Genomic DNA, 18,829 nt, shown 5'->3' with positions numbered 1-18,829 from the left:
CACACACACACACACATACCCGCCTCATTATTCCTCCTTGAACCTCCCTCTGATGGAGACATCAAACTTCTCCTGGTTCAAATCCTGCATCTTTGCAACTCACTCATCACTAGGTGCCATATAGGACTTCTCCTTGTTCACAGCACATGCACAGTTCTGAATGAGGTGGGAAGGTCGGAAGATAGTATCTGCCAGTGGATAGAGAGTCTACCCACAGACAATCTTCTGTACCTGTGGGCTATATTCCCACAGGAAACTTCTTAGGCAAATGTTCCTGCAAATATGTTTCTTGTTACACTGCCTGTTTTCTGACCTTGGACTTATAGATGATTCAGTACCACGTGTCCTGATCTGTATTTATCAACTGCCCAAACCCATTACCTATAAACCAGAAAGAATAAACTCTGTCTGCCGGACTGTGGATTCTTCACTGGATTTAACACGTCTCTGTTGTGACTATAGTGCAACACGTTGGTGAATACTGAAAGTGATTTGACAAATAAAACCGAGTGCTATAGTAGCCTCCAGCTCCCTCTTACCACCAGGACCACTTCCAATCCCACCAACAAACTCCATGTGCATGGGACGAACACCGGATCAGGGTGTACAAGGATAATGAGGAAAGTCCAGCACTAAAACGTCATTTCTTTATTTCCTCATATTAAAAGCCATGCAGAAAACCAGAAATCATGTTGACGCGTTTCAGACAACGGTCCTTAGTCATAGCAAGACGCGTTATGACTAAGAACTTTTGTATCATAAAAACATATCCTTACCAATCACTAGAACACCATTCACAAATTGTTTGAATGAAATGAATGTTGGAAAATGGTCCAGTCATGAACTGGTGTAAGTAAGTAAATAGCACTGGGTAGAGACGCGGGAAGGGTGCGCTGAGCTCGGGGTCTGTTCACATTCTTTCATCTTGTACCGCAGGTGCAGCACTGATACACAGCTTAGTTCCTCTTTGCCTGGCAGTGATGCTGGCAGCCCGGGTTCTCCCCGCCAGGTTATTAAGGTCTTCAGTGCGCACGGCAGTAGCAACAGATCCTCGCGAATAACAGAGCTAAGTGGTGCGCATGCGTGTATAACAGCATCTGCTCCTCATTGTATATGTGTATACATTACAGTGCACGTCATCATCATGTTATCAGCATCAGGACCGGCCCCTCCCCCTCGCCTCAGTGAGATGCCCCTCAGCACACACCGGGCTGTCGCCGCTTATAAAACTTTATTGATATGTGAGAATGTGGACAGTAACACTCTGCCTCCTGTACACATCCGGAGAAGGCTTACAGCTGTGACGTGACGTCACTGTGGGGCGGGGCTGTCATGGCGTCTGGACCAGCTGCTGAGGAGCCTCTGTGGTCCCGGTAAACATTAGGCGAGTCCCGGTGATGGAGAGCCCGGGGGCAGCGGCCGGCTCCGGGGGCAGTGTGCTGCAGGAGACCTCTGTAGCCTCGGACCCCGGCAAGACAGATGTGGAGGTGGCGAAGCCTGAGTGTCCCGGGGATGACAGCGCCCGGCAGCGAGTACCGGCTCCCAGCCCGGCGACTGCTCCTGGGCAGAAGGAGGCCGCAGAGGCCCCGGAGCCGAGCCCTGCACTCGGCGAGACAGCAGTGTCACCCGCCGCCCGCACCCCAGACGAACCGAGCAGCAGCGGCCACAGCATCCCTATCGCCTCCCAAAGCTGCGACTCCCTGGAGTCCTTCTCCAACCTCATCTCCTGCCCCAGCTCCGAGCTGAACAGCGAGGCGGCCGAGGAGGAGGCGCAGGCGGCCCGGGAGCGCTACCCGGGGCAGTCCGTCTACCACATCAAGTGGATCCGCTGGAAGGAGCAGAGCACCCCCATCGTCACCCAGAACGAGAACGGGCCGTGCCCACTGCTGGCCATCATGAACGTGCTGCTGCTGGCATGGAAGGTATATACCCTGTATGGCAAGAACATTACACTATATCTATGTCCCCTGCTATGGAAGGGCTCACCCCATTTACTCCAATCCTTATAGGGGGTCATTACCCTGTGCACCATTATTACCAATACACTGTCCATTGTGGACTAGACTATAACATAATATGTCCTCATCCGGACAATCCCTTTAATGGTGCCTTTAGTGGCGGGCAAAAGCCAGGATTAAACTGATGCCACCCATCTTATCTACAGGTGACTGACCAAAATGATGAATGGGTACAGTTTTAACCAGGTTTTTAAGCTGTCTCTTCCTTAAAGAATCCTTTAAGTCATACATTATAGTTGGGGGCCTGGTACAGATTTTATCTTGGTAGCCCAGTAGCTTGAAAGGAAATCTACCATCAAAATCCACCCTGATAAATCATGGACACTTAAAGGGGTATTCCCATCTCGGCATTCACATTAAATTGAATTAATTTGCCACATGTAAACATTTCTTCAACTAGATGTTATTAAAAAAAATGTTCCTGTGTGAAGATAATTTCTCATAAATGTAGTCATGTTGTCCCTTGGAAACGAGATCAGCTTCCTCGGATACGACCACCTCACACTATGGGAGCAATGGCCAGAGATGTGCTATTGAGTCCTGCCTACATGGCTACATTTATGAGAAATTATCTTTACACAGAAACATTTTTTTAATAATTGAAGAAATGTTTATATATGGCAGATTAATTAAACTGAATGTGAGTGCCCAGACAAGAATACCCCTTTATTCATAGATTCAGGCAGTGTGACTGTGATAATCTTCTTATATTTATTATCTCTGGCCTCCATCCTTCTAAAATACAACCGGACGAGCTCACTGCACAAGTGCTGAGGGACAATGAGACAGTATAACAGCCTATATGGTCAGATCACAGAGGGGTAAGGGTTAGGCTCAGACTCATCAGCATAATTTTAAAAGTTGATTTTAGAACTAAGTAAGCCCTGAATTACAAATGTAGGCAGCGTCCACCAGAACTAGGTAAGTATAATGTTTTACTTTAATAGCGACACATGGAGGATTAGTGTCCCAAATCACCTTGACAGGTCCTCTTTTAATAGGCGTTGGCGGTGGCATGGGACCATATTCGGTCCATGAATCACTGACCATGACCTGCTCAGATTTCTGTTGGTGACCACAATGCAGAAGATGGGACTCTGTGCCTCATAGTGATATATACAATGCTCAAAAAATAAGGGGAACACCTAAACAACTCCAAGTAAATCAAACTTATCTGGAATCAAACTGTCCACTTAGGAAGCAGCACTGATTGACAATAAGTTTCACAGGCAATTAGCAAGACACTCACAATAAAGGAGTGGTTCTGCAGGTGGGGACCACAGACCACTTCTCAGTACCTATGCTTTCTGGCTAATATTTTGGTCAATTTTGAATGTTGCCTAGTAGTGCAGCTCATCCAGGTTGGCACATCAATGCCAGCTGTGGCAAGAAGGTTTACTGTGTCTGTCATTGTAGTGTGCAGATGCTGGAGGCGCTACCAAAAGACAGGCCAGTACAGCGGGAGATGTGGCAGCAACACAGCAGCAGGACCACTACCTCTTCCATTGTGCAAGAAGGAACAGGAGGAGCACTGCCAGAGCCCTACACAATGACCTCCGGCAGCCACAAATGTGTATCTGTCTGCACAAACGGTTAGAAACCAACTCCATGAGGATAGCGTCCACTGATGGGGGTTATGCTCACAGCCCCATACCCTGCAGGATGGTCTATGAAAAAAGTTGCCACCAGCTCACCTTGGGCTGCACACATCAATCCGCTCCAAAAGACAATAAGCAAATCCAAAAGCAAACAAAGAGAATGTCCAGTAGACTTATCGGTTTCCTTAAGAGATATAGGGGCAGATTTACTTACCCGGTCCATTCACGATCCAGCGGTGCGTTCTCTGCGGTGGATTCGGGTCTTCCGGCGATTCACTAAGGTAGTTCCTCCGCCGTCCACCAGATGTCGCTGCTGCGCTAAAGTTCCCCGAGGCCTGCTGGAATGCCCTGAAATTCACCGGCCTATACCTGGTGAAGGTAAGTGCAAGTTTCGCAACACATTTTTTTTTTTTAAATGCGGCGTTTTTTCCGAATCCGTCGGGTTTTCGTTCGGCCACGGCCCTGATTTTCGTCACGTGCATGCCGGTGCCGATGCACCAAAATCCCGGGGAAATACAGGGAAAATCGGCGCAAATCGGAAATATTCGGGTAACACGTCGGGAAAACGCGAAACGTTAGTAAATGACCCCCATAGTCTTCTTGATTGAGTCCATTTAAGGAATAGCAGTTTAAGAGCAGAAATCAAAACAAAGCTTGGCATTTGCCAGAAAACACCAAGATTGGCTAATTGCTGGTGCGGTTGGCCCTGGGTTCCTCCTAATGCAGGACAATGCTAGACCTCATGTGGCTGGAGTGTGTCAGCAGTTGCTGCAAGATAAAGGCATTGAAGCTATGGACTGGCCTGCTCGTTCCCCAGTCCTGAATACACATCTGGGGCATCATGTCTCAATCCATCCACCAATGTCACATTGCACCACTGGAGACCATAGGGAGGTCATACAGGCACGTGGAGGCCACACACAATACTGAGCCTCATTTTGTCTTGTTTTATAGACATTACATCAAAGTTGGAGCAGCCTTTAGTGTGATTTCCATTGATGTTTTTTTTGTAATTTTGTTGTCAGCACATTTAACTTTTATTCAATGAGAATATTTCATTTATTAAGATCTGAGATGTGTAATTTGAGTGTTCCCTTTATTTTTTTTTGAGCAGTGTACATCATGCTATACTCTAAGCACTGTGGTCTCTCTGTGAAATCTGGCCAGCGCATGGTCCGTTTTTCATGTATTATATTCATGTCCAATATTTTAGGATCTCTGGCTGAATACTCCAATGCAGTATCATTCATCTAACAATAGAGAACCTAAGTGACATATTGGGTATTGAAGAATGTAATTACGCTATCTGGTGTTATATGTGCCGTCCTGAGCTGGAGCAGACAGCCGGGCTCCGCCCATCTGACAGTATTATAATTATTTATTTATTTATAGAGCACCATTAACTCCATGGTGCTGTACAATCTATAAGGGATTACATTAAGACAAGAACAATCTATGTAGGGAAAACTATTAACATAAAATTTGAGCTACACCAGAGTCAGTGGGACACTGCTTTATAAGCAATGCAAAAAGTTGGGGTTTGTGATGGCACAGGAGGAGGAAACTCCTTTCTTCCTTTAACATATTCATTAAACTTATTTACACTTTGTTTGGTTGTAGGGGTATCGCTGCAGCTTTTTGTAACAGAGGTGCACATGTATAATTTGTTTCTCTTTGTGACTTTTTAAAGTTGGCTGAAGAGGAGATGCTTTAGCAGTGCTACTTATCTTTCTAAATTTGCCGTTGTTTTTTTTTTTCTTCTTTGATTTGCATGTTTTTGTTTTTTTTTTTTTGCGACATTTAAGGTGCACGTATGGAACTAAGCATGGGGTAGGTTGTACAAAAGCAACTTGGTGTAATCATCCTGAATAAACATGACACTGCTTTGTAAGGGGCCTGTTTATATGTGTCATCGCCCAGACTAGATCTCCAGACTTCAGAGTGGTCTCCGAGTCTCTTTTCTTAGATTTTTGTATCCTCATCATGGAGGGAGCTGCCATCAGCACTTATAGATTGTTGACTATTAAAAATCATGAAATGTCCGTACTACAAGAAGAATAGTTTGAAGACTTCTCATAAGTTAGGTGACTGAAAGTCAACCTGAAAACACTTTAGGGGGCGTCAAAGAGCAGATCAGAGTCTGGTTTTTAAGGACTTGCTATGGCCTCCAAGAGACTGAATAATGGCATCCACATGTCAAGTGGAAATGACTCTTGGGGCTTATTCACACATGCATTTTTTCTTTCAGTATGTTATCTATAATTTTCAATGACCGCATACCGACCCTTTAATTTCTGTGTGCTTTTTTTCACATTTCAGTTTTTTTCCGTGGTCCATTGAAAAAAATTTAGAGCATGTCCTAGTTTATTCCCATTTGCAGATCATGGATGGCAATAGAGGTTTATCAATTTACAAAATAAACTGATGAGTCATTTTTTTTCCACAGATGCTGGGAAGTGATTTTTCTTTCCAATATTATATTTCCAATATAACCCATCAGGCTTTTTTTGGTGGAAAACTTATCAACGTGAAAATAAAAACAATACGGACACAATAAGGACTGATTAAAAATGGTCAGTATACCATCATTGGAAATCACAGCCTGCTGAGGAAATAGGTTATGTGTGGATAAGCCCTTAGGCATTAGTAGTGACGTGACATGCCATATCAAAATTACAAGTGCTCAGAGATGTGTATGCACAAGATGGTCCCAATAAAAACTACAGCTCAAAATAGTGCGTCTGAAAACTCCAATGCAGTATCATTCATCCAACAATAGAGAACCTAAGTGACATATTGGGTATTGAAGAATGTAATTACGCTATCTGGTGTTATATGTGCCGTCCTGAGCTGGAGCAGACAGCCGGGCTCCGCCCATCTGACAGTATTATAATTATTTATTTATTTATAGAGCACCATTAACTCCATGGTGCTGTACAATCTATAAGGGATTCACATACATTACATTAAGACACACCTACCGTAAATTAGTTAAGGAATGTATAGATTATTATAAGATATGTCTTTTATTACTTTAATTCAGGCAAACCATAAGGGAATATGTGTTTAGCTCTGATCGCTTTTCTTTCTGTTCCTATTTTCTTTTATCTTACAATTTGAACAAATTGAATAAAAAAAGCTGTTTCCCAAACGTTTTTTTTAATAGGTTGTACTTTGTGAAAGTGTTCTCACAGTATGTAGGTGTATTACAGGCAGTCTCCGGGTGATGTACAAGATAGATCTAGAAAACGAAATCTAGTACAGAATTGTCTGGAAACCAACAATGTGATAAGGGGAAGCAGGTATTCCTTGCATCATAGATCAATATGATGCAAGGAGTCTTGTTCCTGCAGTGTGGTCAACCCACCGTAACACAGTCTAAGCCACTATAATACATCTGAAGGGCAGCAGTTACTAACTCACAAAAAATGCCTAATTATTCCATCCTCCGAATTCCTCAGCCGATTCTCTGCTGTGAAATATTAATGGTTCCTTCCATCTTTCATGGATCCTCCTAAGCTTATATGTACAAGTGATCCATGAAAAACTGTTCTAATTTAGGACTGAAAACTGGTTGTTAAGGGTATAACAACTATTTATCTAATAAAATCTATCTATATCTCTCTGTCATGTATGTTGCATGCTTTCCATCTGCCATAGAGGTTTCTGGTGAGAAATCTCCCACCTAGATATTTCCGTGTGTCTCCATTGGCCATCATTCTATGGGCGTCTGTGTGTGATTCAGCTATTGCCAGAGGTTTTGTTGCTAACTTGCAAAACATGGGTCGCAAAATTATATTTACAACATCTGAAACAATAAATCAAATTTGAACTGATAGAAAGACAGATGTTATGGGGAAAATATAAACTTTATTCATTAAATATCAAACATAGAGATTAAAAACAGTTAAAAGTCCCATTGCTAGGGAAAACCGAACAAAGATCCCCCAGAGTCCAGCCCCAATATAGAATTCATATATCATGTAACAGCAAATGATGATGGTAAAGGACAATAATATAAATGTAGAGTGCTGAGTAAAAATAAAAATCACATTACCAAAAAGAGAGGTGCAGGGCAGGAGGAACCGGGATATCACATGTGCCCCACGTGTATCGCCCGTCAAGCGGGCTTCCTCAGGGGATGGTTTTGTTGCTAAGAGTCACTTCCTGCCATTTTAGAATAATGAGGATTCTTTCAGAAAGAATATTATATTTTTAATGAATCACATGTCACTTCTGATGTGTTATTTGCTTTTAAAGGAGAAATTGAACAAATCTGGTTCCAAAGATCTTCTCTGATGCTCACTTAGTATGTAATGATCAACCACACTGAAGGGAAATGAGCTCGAAAAAAATCATTTGATCTGGTGTTAGGAATAGACACGGTGAAGGGATACAGTTAGTAGATGTCATCTACACTACATGCATATTAACGTTCTTCATGAAGTCTGCCTCACGTGCTGCTCTAATGATCTTCATAAGCCCTTGTTCAACACCGTCTGGAAAAGTGATTTTATTGATACCTAGCTATACACATTAGTAATTGTTGGATTAATGGCCAACATTGAATGTTTATCTCCCCCTGTCTCCCATGAGAATTTAAAGGGGTACTCTCATCTGGGCATTAACATTTAATTGAATTCACCTGCCATATAGATACATTTCTTCAATTGCATGTTATTAGAAAAAATGTCCCTGTAAAAAGATGATTTCCCATAAATGTGGCCATGTTGTCCCTTAGAAACGAGATTATTGTCCTTGGTTACGGCCACCACTGCTGCAGTGGAAGCACAAAGTAATAAATTGTTTGTCAATATGAAATGACCAGGAGTTACTGTATGCCCTACAGCCGTCCTGTGATAGGGAACACTGAATCCACGTGGTTGGCAGGACTCAATAGTGCATGCGTCAAGAGCGCAGGGGTAGTGGTATCCAAAGACAACTATCTTGTTTCTATCGCACGACATGGGAAATTATCATCTTAACCAATTGAAGAAATGTGTATGTATATGTGTGTATATGTATATATATATATTTTAGAGCAGATGAATTAAATTACATCTCAATGCCCTTCAGGAAGGAATTACCCTTTAAATGATCAAACTTGTTGAATTACAACATATTCAATTAAAACCTCCACCAAGTAATCCTCAACTCCACTTGTAATTTCAACATGCTGTAAAGAAGTAAACTGTGATTTTCATTATACAGGCAGTCCCCGGGTTACGTACAAGATAGGGTCCGGAGGTTTGTTCTTAAGTTGAATTTGTATGTAAGTCGAAACTGTATATTTTATAATTGTAGATCCAGACAAAAAAATTTTTGGCCCCAGTGACAATTGGAGTTTAAACATGTTTTGCTGTAATGGGACCAAGGATTATCCATAAAGCTTCATTACAGACGCCTTACAGCTGATCATTGCAGTCTGGGACTATAGTAAAGCATTCAGAAAGCTTCACCAGAGGTCAGAGGGGTCTGTCTGTAACTATGGGTTGTCTGTAAGTCGGGTTTCCGTCTGTATGTATATTTTTTCTGTCCATAATGCAATTTCCAAGTTATTCCCAGTTTAATCTGTATTCAAATGACGCTGTTGGTCAACTAATATTCCCATAGTTTCACTTCATTCTTCTCCCTTGCTTATCTGACAGAGTGGTCTAGGCATGATTAGAAGTGTACCAAGTGCCTTATTTGCATACGGTTTAAAATAGCCACATCTCTGAAACTATGTAACAGACAGAATTTTATTTTTTATTTTTTTTTAAGTCATAGTACGATTCTCTCCAACTTGTCTCTAGCAGTTCATAATGCTTGGGGAGGTGGTCTCATTTTAAGCCCTTATTGTCTTGATGTATGGCTCTTGAGTCGGGACACTTTTATGCACATTAGTTACCTGTACCTGGCAAAAATCTGTGGTTTCTGTTGATCCACTATTGATGACCAAAGGTTAATTATTTCATTTCATGTTTCAACTATGATACATTTGTAAATATATACATTAAATACACATATGTAAACATTATGTACAAATATAATAGATTATATTTATCAGGACATTCAAGATAAGTCACTTATAATGGAGTTGCTCACACCTCTCGGGTCTACATTTAATTCTACCATTCTGCAATCTGTTTGGATTTACTGAGGGAGATTTATCAGAAGAATCTGAACCCAGAACTGTACTAGTCCATGGCAACCAATCAGAGCTCGGCTTTCATTTTTCCCACACATGCTTATAAAATAAAACTGAGCTCTGATTTCCATGGGCATCTAGAACAGTTTTACCTCAGAAACTTCTGATAAATCAAACCCAACTTACTTAACCCTTTAACGACCCATTACGTAATAGCACATCACGGGTCAGCTGCGGGTGCATGGAGAGGGCCCACAGGCTGAGCCCTCTCCATAGCCGGTAAGTCTTTGCTGCATATCCCACACATTATTCCGCACATTGCCACCCGCAAAGCTGCCAGCGGCTTCAAAAATCCCTGTGACATCATCAGGGAGCGGTGATCTGTTGCAATGACAGCCTTGGGTCTTCCGAAGAACCGAGGCTGTCTTGTCTTAATCCATTGATTACAATGTGTGATTCACACATTGTAATGAATGAGGAGGAAAATTCCCATATACTGCCATACTGCAGTATATGGTAGAATCAATCAGAGAATCTAGGGTTAAAGTACCCTAGGGGGTATGAAAAATAGTAAAAGTAGACATTTAAAAAAGTGAAAAAAAAATTAGAATTTAAAAAACATAAAAATTCTAATCACCCCCTTTCCCTAGAACTGATATAAATATAAATAAACAGTAAAAATCACAAACACATTAGGTATCACCGCATCCGAAAATGCCTGATCTATCAAAATATAATAACGTTTTTCACTGCGTTTAACCTCATAATGGAAAGTAGCACCCAAAGAAAAAATGGCACTTTTTTGCTATTTTGAAAAATATAAAAAAAATCTACAAAAAGTGATTAAAAGGCCGTACAGTCCTTAAAATGGTAGCATTGAAAACTTCATCAAAAGTCGCAAAAATAGACACCACCTACAGCTCTGTACACCAAAGTATAAAAAAGTTATTAGCGCCAGAAGAAGGCAAAAAAAAATTTTTTGTACAGAACGTTTTAATTTTTGTAAATGTATGAAAACATTATAAAACCTATACAAAATTTGTTATCCCCGTGATCGTACCAACCCAAAGGAAAAAGTAGACATGTCATTTGTGGCGTGAAAGCCATAAAATCCAAGCCCACAAGAAAACGTCTCAAATGCGTTGTTTCACCAATTTCACTGCATTTGGATTTTTCCCGCTTCCCAGTACATGGCATGGAATAATAAATACCATCACTATGAAGTACAATTTGTTACGCAGAAAACACGCCGTCACACAGCTCTTCACATGTAAGAAAAGAAAGTTTTATAGATCTTTGATTGTTGGGAATTTAAAAATAAAAATGAAAAAAAAAAAGGACCAGGTCTTTAAAGGGTTAAAAAGGGAGCCTGTCATTGGGTTTTCACAATTTAAGGGAACCTGCTATCAGGAGCCCTTTTTCTGGCTCCCCCATGTCTCCATAGATAATAGTGTGAACATCACCAAAGTGTCTTTAAATTAAAACTTTCTTTTTCAGTTTAAAAGAAAAGTTAGAGGAAAGTTTACCTTTCTCTTGTGTCCAATGGAAATGACCAGTGAGAAGCTGTTCCTGCATCATCGCCCCTTTAGGAAACCGCTCCTTCATGTGTCCTTCATTTATTAAAATTAAAAAAATAAACATATGCCTTCTGTTTCAAATAGACGCATGAGGAAAACCACTCGTCAGAGAGAAAGGTAACACTTTTCTTTTTATTGGGAAAAAAACTGTTTTATTATAAAAACACTTTGGTGATGTGGACATCTTTCTTTGGAACATGAGGGAGCCAGAAAAAGGGCTCCTTATGACAGGTTTCCTTTAGACCTAATGGCAGGTTCACACAGAAGTTTCCCCACTTTTTTCCATTCCGTTTTATTTTAACTCCTTAATGACGTTTGGCTGCGAATGTTCGCAGAGGGCTTGTGGTGTGTGTGTGTGTATATGTATGTATATATATATATATATATATATATATATTATTGCAGCAAACACTGGTAACACACGGATCGTGGGTGTTAACCCTGGGATAGCTGCCAGCAGTAATATACATAATACACACACATTGTAATACATTATCAATAAAATCCCCATATACTGCCAGTACGTGGTAGGATCAATCAAAAAGGTTAAATTTTGGGGAGTCTGAAATATAGTAATAAAATAAAAAAGTAAAAAAATATATTAAAATTGAAATCGCCCCCTTTCCCTGGAAGTGATATAAATAATTATTAAAAATCCTAAACATATTTGGTATCGCGGTGTTCCTGAAAGTCCGATTTAGCAAAATATAATAAGGGATAGTCCCGGAATTTTTTCACCAATTTCACTGCATTTGGAATTTTCTTCATGCTTCCCAGTACACTGCATGGAATATTTAATTAATTGATATAGTGGATTACAAACATTTAGTGGTCCAAGATATACAGGGATATATAGCAAGTAATAATACATTGTTAAGGGGTTAACAGATAACATATCACGTTTTACAGTACAACAAGTATAACATTCTTTTTTTCTTGCTCCATCTCTCTGACCAGCATGTAATTGAAGGCCTGTTTTCTCACATTAAATGGTCACTAACTTCACAGCAATTATCGCAAACAAGTGAATACAAGTATTGTTTTTTTTGTCAGAGGAAAGTGCTTTTTTTCTCAATGACATTTTCTGTTACCATAATCACTTCATCAGGCTCTCATGATGGAGTGAAGCCCAGTGAGGTCACCACAGCTAGGTCTTGGCTTCACTGGTAAAAACTGGAAAATTAAAATAATGAATGGTTCAATTTTATTGATTTTTATTAAAGATCCAATGTATAGCTCAATAGACCACTACCAGTGTGTTGTCAAGTAGCTTGAGAAACTTCTAGATGGTGTTTCTTTCATGACCCAGTGTGGTGGTATCATCCAGAAAATCAACTCAGAAGTGAGATGTAAATGGTAAATGGTTTTATGAAGTCATGCAGGCGGAGAGTTTAACACTAAAGTCAAGCTCTCCCTTCCTCAGAACGCTCCTTCACTTTAATTGATGGTCCTGTGTCCAGGGCATCATGTGACCAGATTTCCAGAGCCTGGTGCATGATGTCAATCACATGGGAGGAGGTGTTCAGAGGCAGAGAGAGCTTGACTTCATTGTTAAGCTCTCCACCTCCCTGACTTTATACATCCAATTAACATCTCACTTAAAAGATGATTCTCTGGATAATGCCACCAAGTTGGGCCATGAAAGAAACATGATGTAGCAGCTGTTGAGCTGCTTGACAACATACTGGTAGTGATTTATTAGGCCAATTTCTGATGACAGGTTCCCTTTAAACTGCCCTGCCCTTGATGCAAGTGTCTTTGTGCGCCTATTTGTTAGATTTTTGCCCAAGTTTCATTTATTCCTTCCCACTGGATGAAAGCTTATGACAGCCTGGTCCTGGTAATCTCCCACATATAGGGGGTTGGGGGCTGGACACAATCTGGGCTTTTAGCTGTGGAATTCACCACTCTATGAGAGCGTTTCTGCTTTTTTTTCCCTCTACTTTAGTCTTATAAATCTTAATAAAGCATTATCAAGCAATTGAATGTATAGAAATGTTTGTTTGTCATTTGCAGGTGAAGTTACCTCCCATGATGGAGATCATCACTGCAGAACAGCTCATGGAGTATTTAGGTAAGAGAAAATGTTGTTTTGTAGAATACATTTGCCTTTGTGAATGGCAGCTCCCTGTGATTCACTATTTCTTGGTTTAGGGACCTTGGTATCTAAAGTAAAACCTATAATCTAGAGTGAAACATTGTCTGAATCGCCCGCACTTGGTGGTGGCCCTGGAGAGTACGCCCACCAAGTGCGGGCGATTCAGACAATGTTTCCTGATCTACAGACGGTGGAAATGTACACACAAAGAGCCAGTAAACTTCTGTTTAAGGCATAGGAGGGAGCTATGCACAGGACATTGGCATCCTGACACATGAGGCGCAGTGATGTCTCAAACTGTACCACCTGCAATAGTACGCAGACACCGCCGGAGAAGAGGAGGTTGTCGCGCATTGGGGGAACACGGGAGGGGGAGTACAATGTTCTTATTTTATTTGGGGCTATATACATGTAGTACTAGGCAGGGGGTGATAGATGTATTACTAGGGGATTGGCGGCTTTATATGGATGCATTACTAGTAGATAGTAGATATCAAGCAGGAGGACAAGTATGTATGCTACACTTGGTGGGGGCTTCTCCAGATTTTGCATCCAAGGGCCCCCACCAAGCTTAATCAGTCCCTGTGGCCTGCAAGTAATGGGGAGAGAGGGGCTCCAAAACGGAGACACTTAAGGTTGCAAACAGGGTCCACCATGTCCATGAAGTGTAATAATGAGCTGGCAGTATGTTGTAGAGAAATGCACTTTTACTTCCAATATACAGTTATGATTTCTATTCATGATTCTGTTTCATAGAAAGCTATAAAGAAAGCTATATACAAATGAGGCAGGAAAACCACGCCTCTAGCTACTTTGTAAGGCAGCCTCTTTACATCAAGCATGAATTTCAGGAGGCCTAATGACATGATGTGGGATTATTTATTCCAAAACAGATATATACTTGGCTTTAATTCCACGTCACGTCAGTAGGCTTTCTGAAAGTCATTCTTGGAGTTAAGGGAGCTGCCTTACAAGGTTGATAAAGAGGCAGTTTTTGTCCTTGTCTCATCTTGGAAACGTATTTGCATATTTCCTAGAATCCCCCAGTGGAGGGGGGTTATAAGTCTCTATACACCTGCAAGGCCGCCTTAGAGGGGTTTACCCATGAAGAGAAAATTCTCAAATTTCAATCCCCTAGTGGTATATACACAATAATTTTTACAATTTTACTCAGTTTTATTGCTGTTTTAGGCTCTATAACTCAGTGATGGTCAGTGTAAAATTCCAGAGTGTGGGCGGGGACTCTCTAACCAGACACGTTATGATCCCTGTAATTCTGAGTTTTCCAGCAATTTGGTTTCTGTTTTTAGCTTTCTGATTACAGATGTGACCATACATTATAGATTTCCAACAATTTAGTTTCTGTTTTTAGGTTTCTGATTACAGATATGACCATACATTTCAGATTTGTGTCAATATGATTCCCTTTTGTTGTGGCATGCTATAGAACATAAAACTAATTGATGGTTCTCTGTGGCGTCGAACTTCTATCTAACAGACTAAAAGTAGAAGATTACATCTGCCTTTCTGTCTAACATATGGAGATTGTTGTGCTCCATCTTAAAGATTCTAAACTATTATCAATCTAGTAGATAAAAGTATAGAGCTGACATTTGTAGCATTAAGAACCGATTGTTCCATATTCTACGTGGCCATCAGGAGGAAGGACAGTGGACGTAGCTTCATGTGCACATGTATGTCCTTCTGTTGTTTTCATATATAGGTATTGGAATCAACAGGTCATTTTTTTTTTTATTCACTTTATTTTCAGTTTTTTTACACATTTTTACTTTTTCACATATAAATTAAATTGACATATCTGGTTAGCTATAATGGGTCCATGGGGTTTCTTTTCTAAGCATTTTCAGATGAAATCCACAACAGAAGCTCTGTTTCTACAGAAATATGATATCATACCCGTAAAGCTATATGTACGAGAACGTATATGGGGCCTAGCACAGTCCCCATAGCGCAGTCCCCATGTCTATCCACACTGACCAAACTGGATGCCTGTGTCACAAATTCTAGTGCAGGTCCTATCCTTGCCTGGATTGCGGCATGGCCGTTCCACTCCCAGTCAAAACGGGCCACAAACATCAACCTGTTTAATAGCCAAATTCTGGGTAGAGAAGACAGCTATGAAGAAGTAACAAGTTCCCTTGACTGACTTGAGAGGCTCCTGCATAATTAACAGCTAGATCTTCCTGTGTGAGGAAATTGATTGTTAATGAATGGGATGTTTGTATACATAAACATCAGAATACTGATGTCTGAATGGGACCTATATTTATTAGTGCTTTTCCTTCAGTATTTGTAAGCCAAAAACTGTAGTGAATGGTCAAAAGAGAAATCTATAATGGATGAATTTCAGGTCTTCTGTGCCTTCATTCCACTTTTGTTTTTAGCTTACAACTAATGAAAATACTGAACAGAAAACTGCCATCTGAATGGAGCATTAATGGCAACACTCAAAGCCTGTGAGAATTAGCATTACTGCAGTAGAGATTTTTATTTTTATAAACCTTTGATAAGCAAATGGAAGATTTACATGCAATACTTTTAAATGATTCTGTTTCCGCCTTTTTTATCAGACTGTGTGACCAATCCGTTTATAAGTAGAGCATGTCCTAGGCTAGTGGTGGTGAACCTATGGCACGGGTACCAGAGGCGGCACTCAGAGCCCTTTTTGTGGGAACTCGGGCCATCACCCCAGCACATCAGACAGGACTGAAAGAATCTTCTTGCAGTTCCAAGGAACTTAAAAGATGCTGCTTTCAGTCATATTTTGATACTTACTTCGCTACTTAGGACTGTGAGAAGAGGGGGAATTAGACAGGGCTGAATTACCTTTGGAGGTCCTCCTGTTGACCCCAGGATTCTCTGTGTACAGTGGGACACTGAAAGAAGCTAAAATTATGAACATTTTCCATCTTTCTAGTGTGTTAATGTCCTCAGGAGGCCAATATGATTGAAAGTTGTTGAACAGTGAGCAATAAGTTACTGCTTTAATTTTGGTTGGCACCTCACAATAAATAAGGGGGGTTTTGGTTTGCAGTTTGGGCACTCGGCCACTAAAAGCTTCGCCATCACTGTCCTAGGCAAAACATGTTCTCAAATCGTAGACTATAATTCAGTTTGTTTGCGGACAATTTTGGCCACATTTGGTGCGGGTAACCTCAGAGCTCAGGGTAGCTTAAAAATTTTTTTACACACATCTCATATAGATCAGAAACGGTGAAAGGAATCAGAAAGGAACAATTGATCACATCCAATACTTGTTTCTCCTAGTTCCATTCCTTACCAGTCAGATCCCATGAACGTAAAATTGTCAGAAGGTTGAATTCAGCAGACAAAGCGTAAATCTCTGAGCTTTAGCAGGACCTGTAGACAGCTAACCTCCTGCTCCTGCTTTGTCTTTTCCTTTAGTATTTATGGCTGACCAGACACTTGTCTGTTTATAGGATCCTGTGCTTATCAAGTGCTTAAAGTCATCCATTTTTAAAGCTGCTGCCCAGTCCAAATGACAGGTTATACACTCTGGCTATAAATAACAAAACACGCAAGTTATAGTTTTGATAATTGCCATCTTCTGAACGTCATTCCACCACAGCTCTTTGCAAAACATGAAGCAACGCTTTAAATAGCTCATACATGTATGAGAGGTAGTGGTATAGATCTGTGAGTAACAATGATGAAAACATTATCACACTTTAACGTCCAGGGATTATTTCCCCCTTTTATAAATGGTATCTTGTGTAGAACACAATCTGATTCTGTGTCACCACCCCGTTCCGTAACCAGCATACTGTTTTTTTCTAGTTTATCTAAGAATGTGGTATTTTGTAATACAGTGGACCGCCACAAGGAAATATTTTCATGCTATAATGTTTTTGTACATTTAATTGAGGGAAAAAACCCTCCAAGATAGAAATGTCAGATGGAAGCAAAACGTGATACACACACCTGCACATAAATGTGGCTTTTTTTTTCTCGCCCACAAACAAGTTACTTGTTTGGCAGTGTGTCATCAACCTGCAAGTTTTGCTCATGTGCTGATGACCATAGGAAACCTGAGCCAAAGACATGCCGGAATAGGATCTGCTTTATAATTTGTGACCCAGGCAGCTGGCTTACACACAGTGGAAATCATTTCCGTGTGTGTGACCCCTGCACCTAAAATTTTTTCCAGGGGCCGGGTAACCCTCTTACCATGGTCATTGTAAAAAAAAAAAAAAATTATGTGTCCCTCAAATACTTCATATCTACCCCCAACACATATAACATCCCATTTCCTGCAGCCCCTGGTCTAACATGCCCCCTTTCCTGCAGCCCCCCTATATAGTGCCCCTTTTACTGTAACTCTCTTTTAAAGTCTTGATAAGAAGACCGCCACAGAAAAGGGGACATTGTAATTTTTTAATAGCAAGCCCCACACAAACCTAGCGTCCCCTTGCCTTTGGGCTTTTCATAAAAATTGTTCACAGCAGTGCTCCCCTCATCCAATGAAATGTCCCCAGCAGACCCCCGACCCATCTAAAGAAATGTCCTCAGCAAAATGTGCCATTTTTGAAATTCTAAATCATTGCGTTTTCAGGCAGATAGATTTACGACCTAAATAAGTTGCTGAATAACATTTCCAATATGTCTACCTTACATTTTTCATTATTTTTGAAATGTCTGGATAATTTATTTTGATGTCACGCAGCTTAAAAATCAAAAATAGGTTTTCCGTATTTTCAGAATTGACTATTTCGGAGATAAATACTGTTTTGAATAAAATTTTACATATTCAGCGTCAAAAAACCCCTATATAACCATCCCATTTTCGAATCTACACTTCTCAAACTATAAGAAACAACTTTCTACGAAGATTGTTAACCCCTTGAGATCTTCATAGTAATTACATCAAAATGGAGGTGAAATTTAGAATGGTCAAATTGTGTTGGTTATAAGTTCATTTAACCCTAAAATTTACACATTTCCAAAAGATAAAAAGAGAAAACCCACCATACAATTTGTTCTACTATTTCTCCCGAGTACAGAGACCCCACACATATGGCCGTTACTTGTTTTATGGGGGCACTGCGAGGCGCAGAAAGGAAGGAGCGCCCTGCAGCTGCCAGGATTTTAGTTTCCTCATTAGCCTCTTTTGCGGGCCATTAAATTTTTTTCTTTTTTGTTACTGGGGCCATGTGATGGCATTTTTTTTTTTTTTTTTTGCGGGATGAGATGCTTTTTCCAGTGTTACCATTTTGGGATTGGTCTCTCCCCTATTGTTGAAAATTTAGGAACTTTTTTTGAGGACAGGAGTAGAAAAGCATCAATTCTGTACTGGATTTTTTACTTTTTTTTTTTTTCGTGTTCACTGTATAGCCTAATAAATATGTTATCTTTATTCTATGGTTGAT

The 18,829-nt window shown here is 40.5% G+C and overlaps 1 protein-coding gene across 1 annotated transcript in view; it reads left to right on the top strand.

Moving 5' to 3' along the window:
• The first annotated feature begins 1,170 nt into the window (after positions 1–1,170).
• The window catches only part of MINDY2 (MINDY lysine 48 deubiquitinase 2), a 50,486-nt gene continuing 32,827 nt past the window's right edge, over positions 1,171–18,829 (top strand). The window contains exons 1-2 of the mRNA XM_072148113.1: positions 1,171–1,922; positions 13,340–13,397. Coding sequence (XP_072004214.1) covers positions 1,398–1,922; positions 13,340–13,397 — 583 coding nt within the window. The 5' untranslated portion in view covers positions 1,171–1,397. The remainder of the gene's footprint in view (positions 1,923–13,339; positions 13,398–18,829) is intronic.

Source organism: Engystomops pustulosus, chromosome 4, assembly GCF_040894005.1.
Source record: "Engystomops pustulosus chromosome 4, aEngPut4.maternal, whole genome shotgun sequence".
NCBI lineage: Eukaryota > Metazoa > Chordata > Amphibia > Anura > Leptodactylidae > Engystomops > Engystomops pustulosus.
Note: the sequence above shows the minus strand (reverse complement) of the source record. Positions and strands in the feature narration are given on the sequence as shown.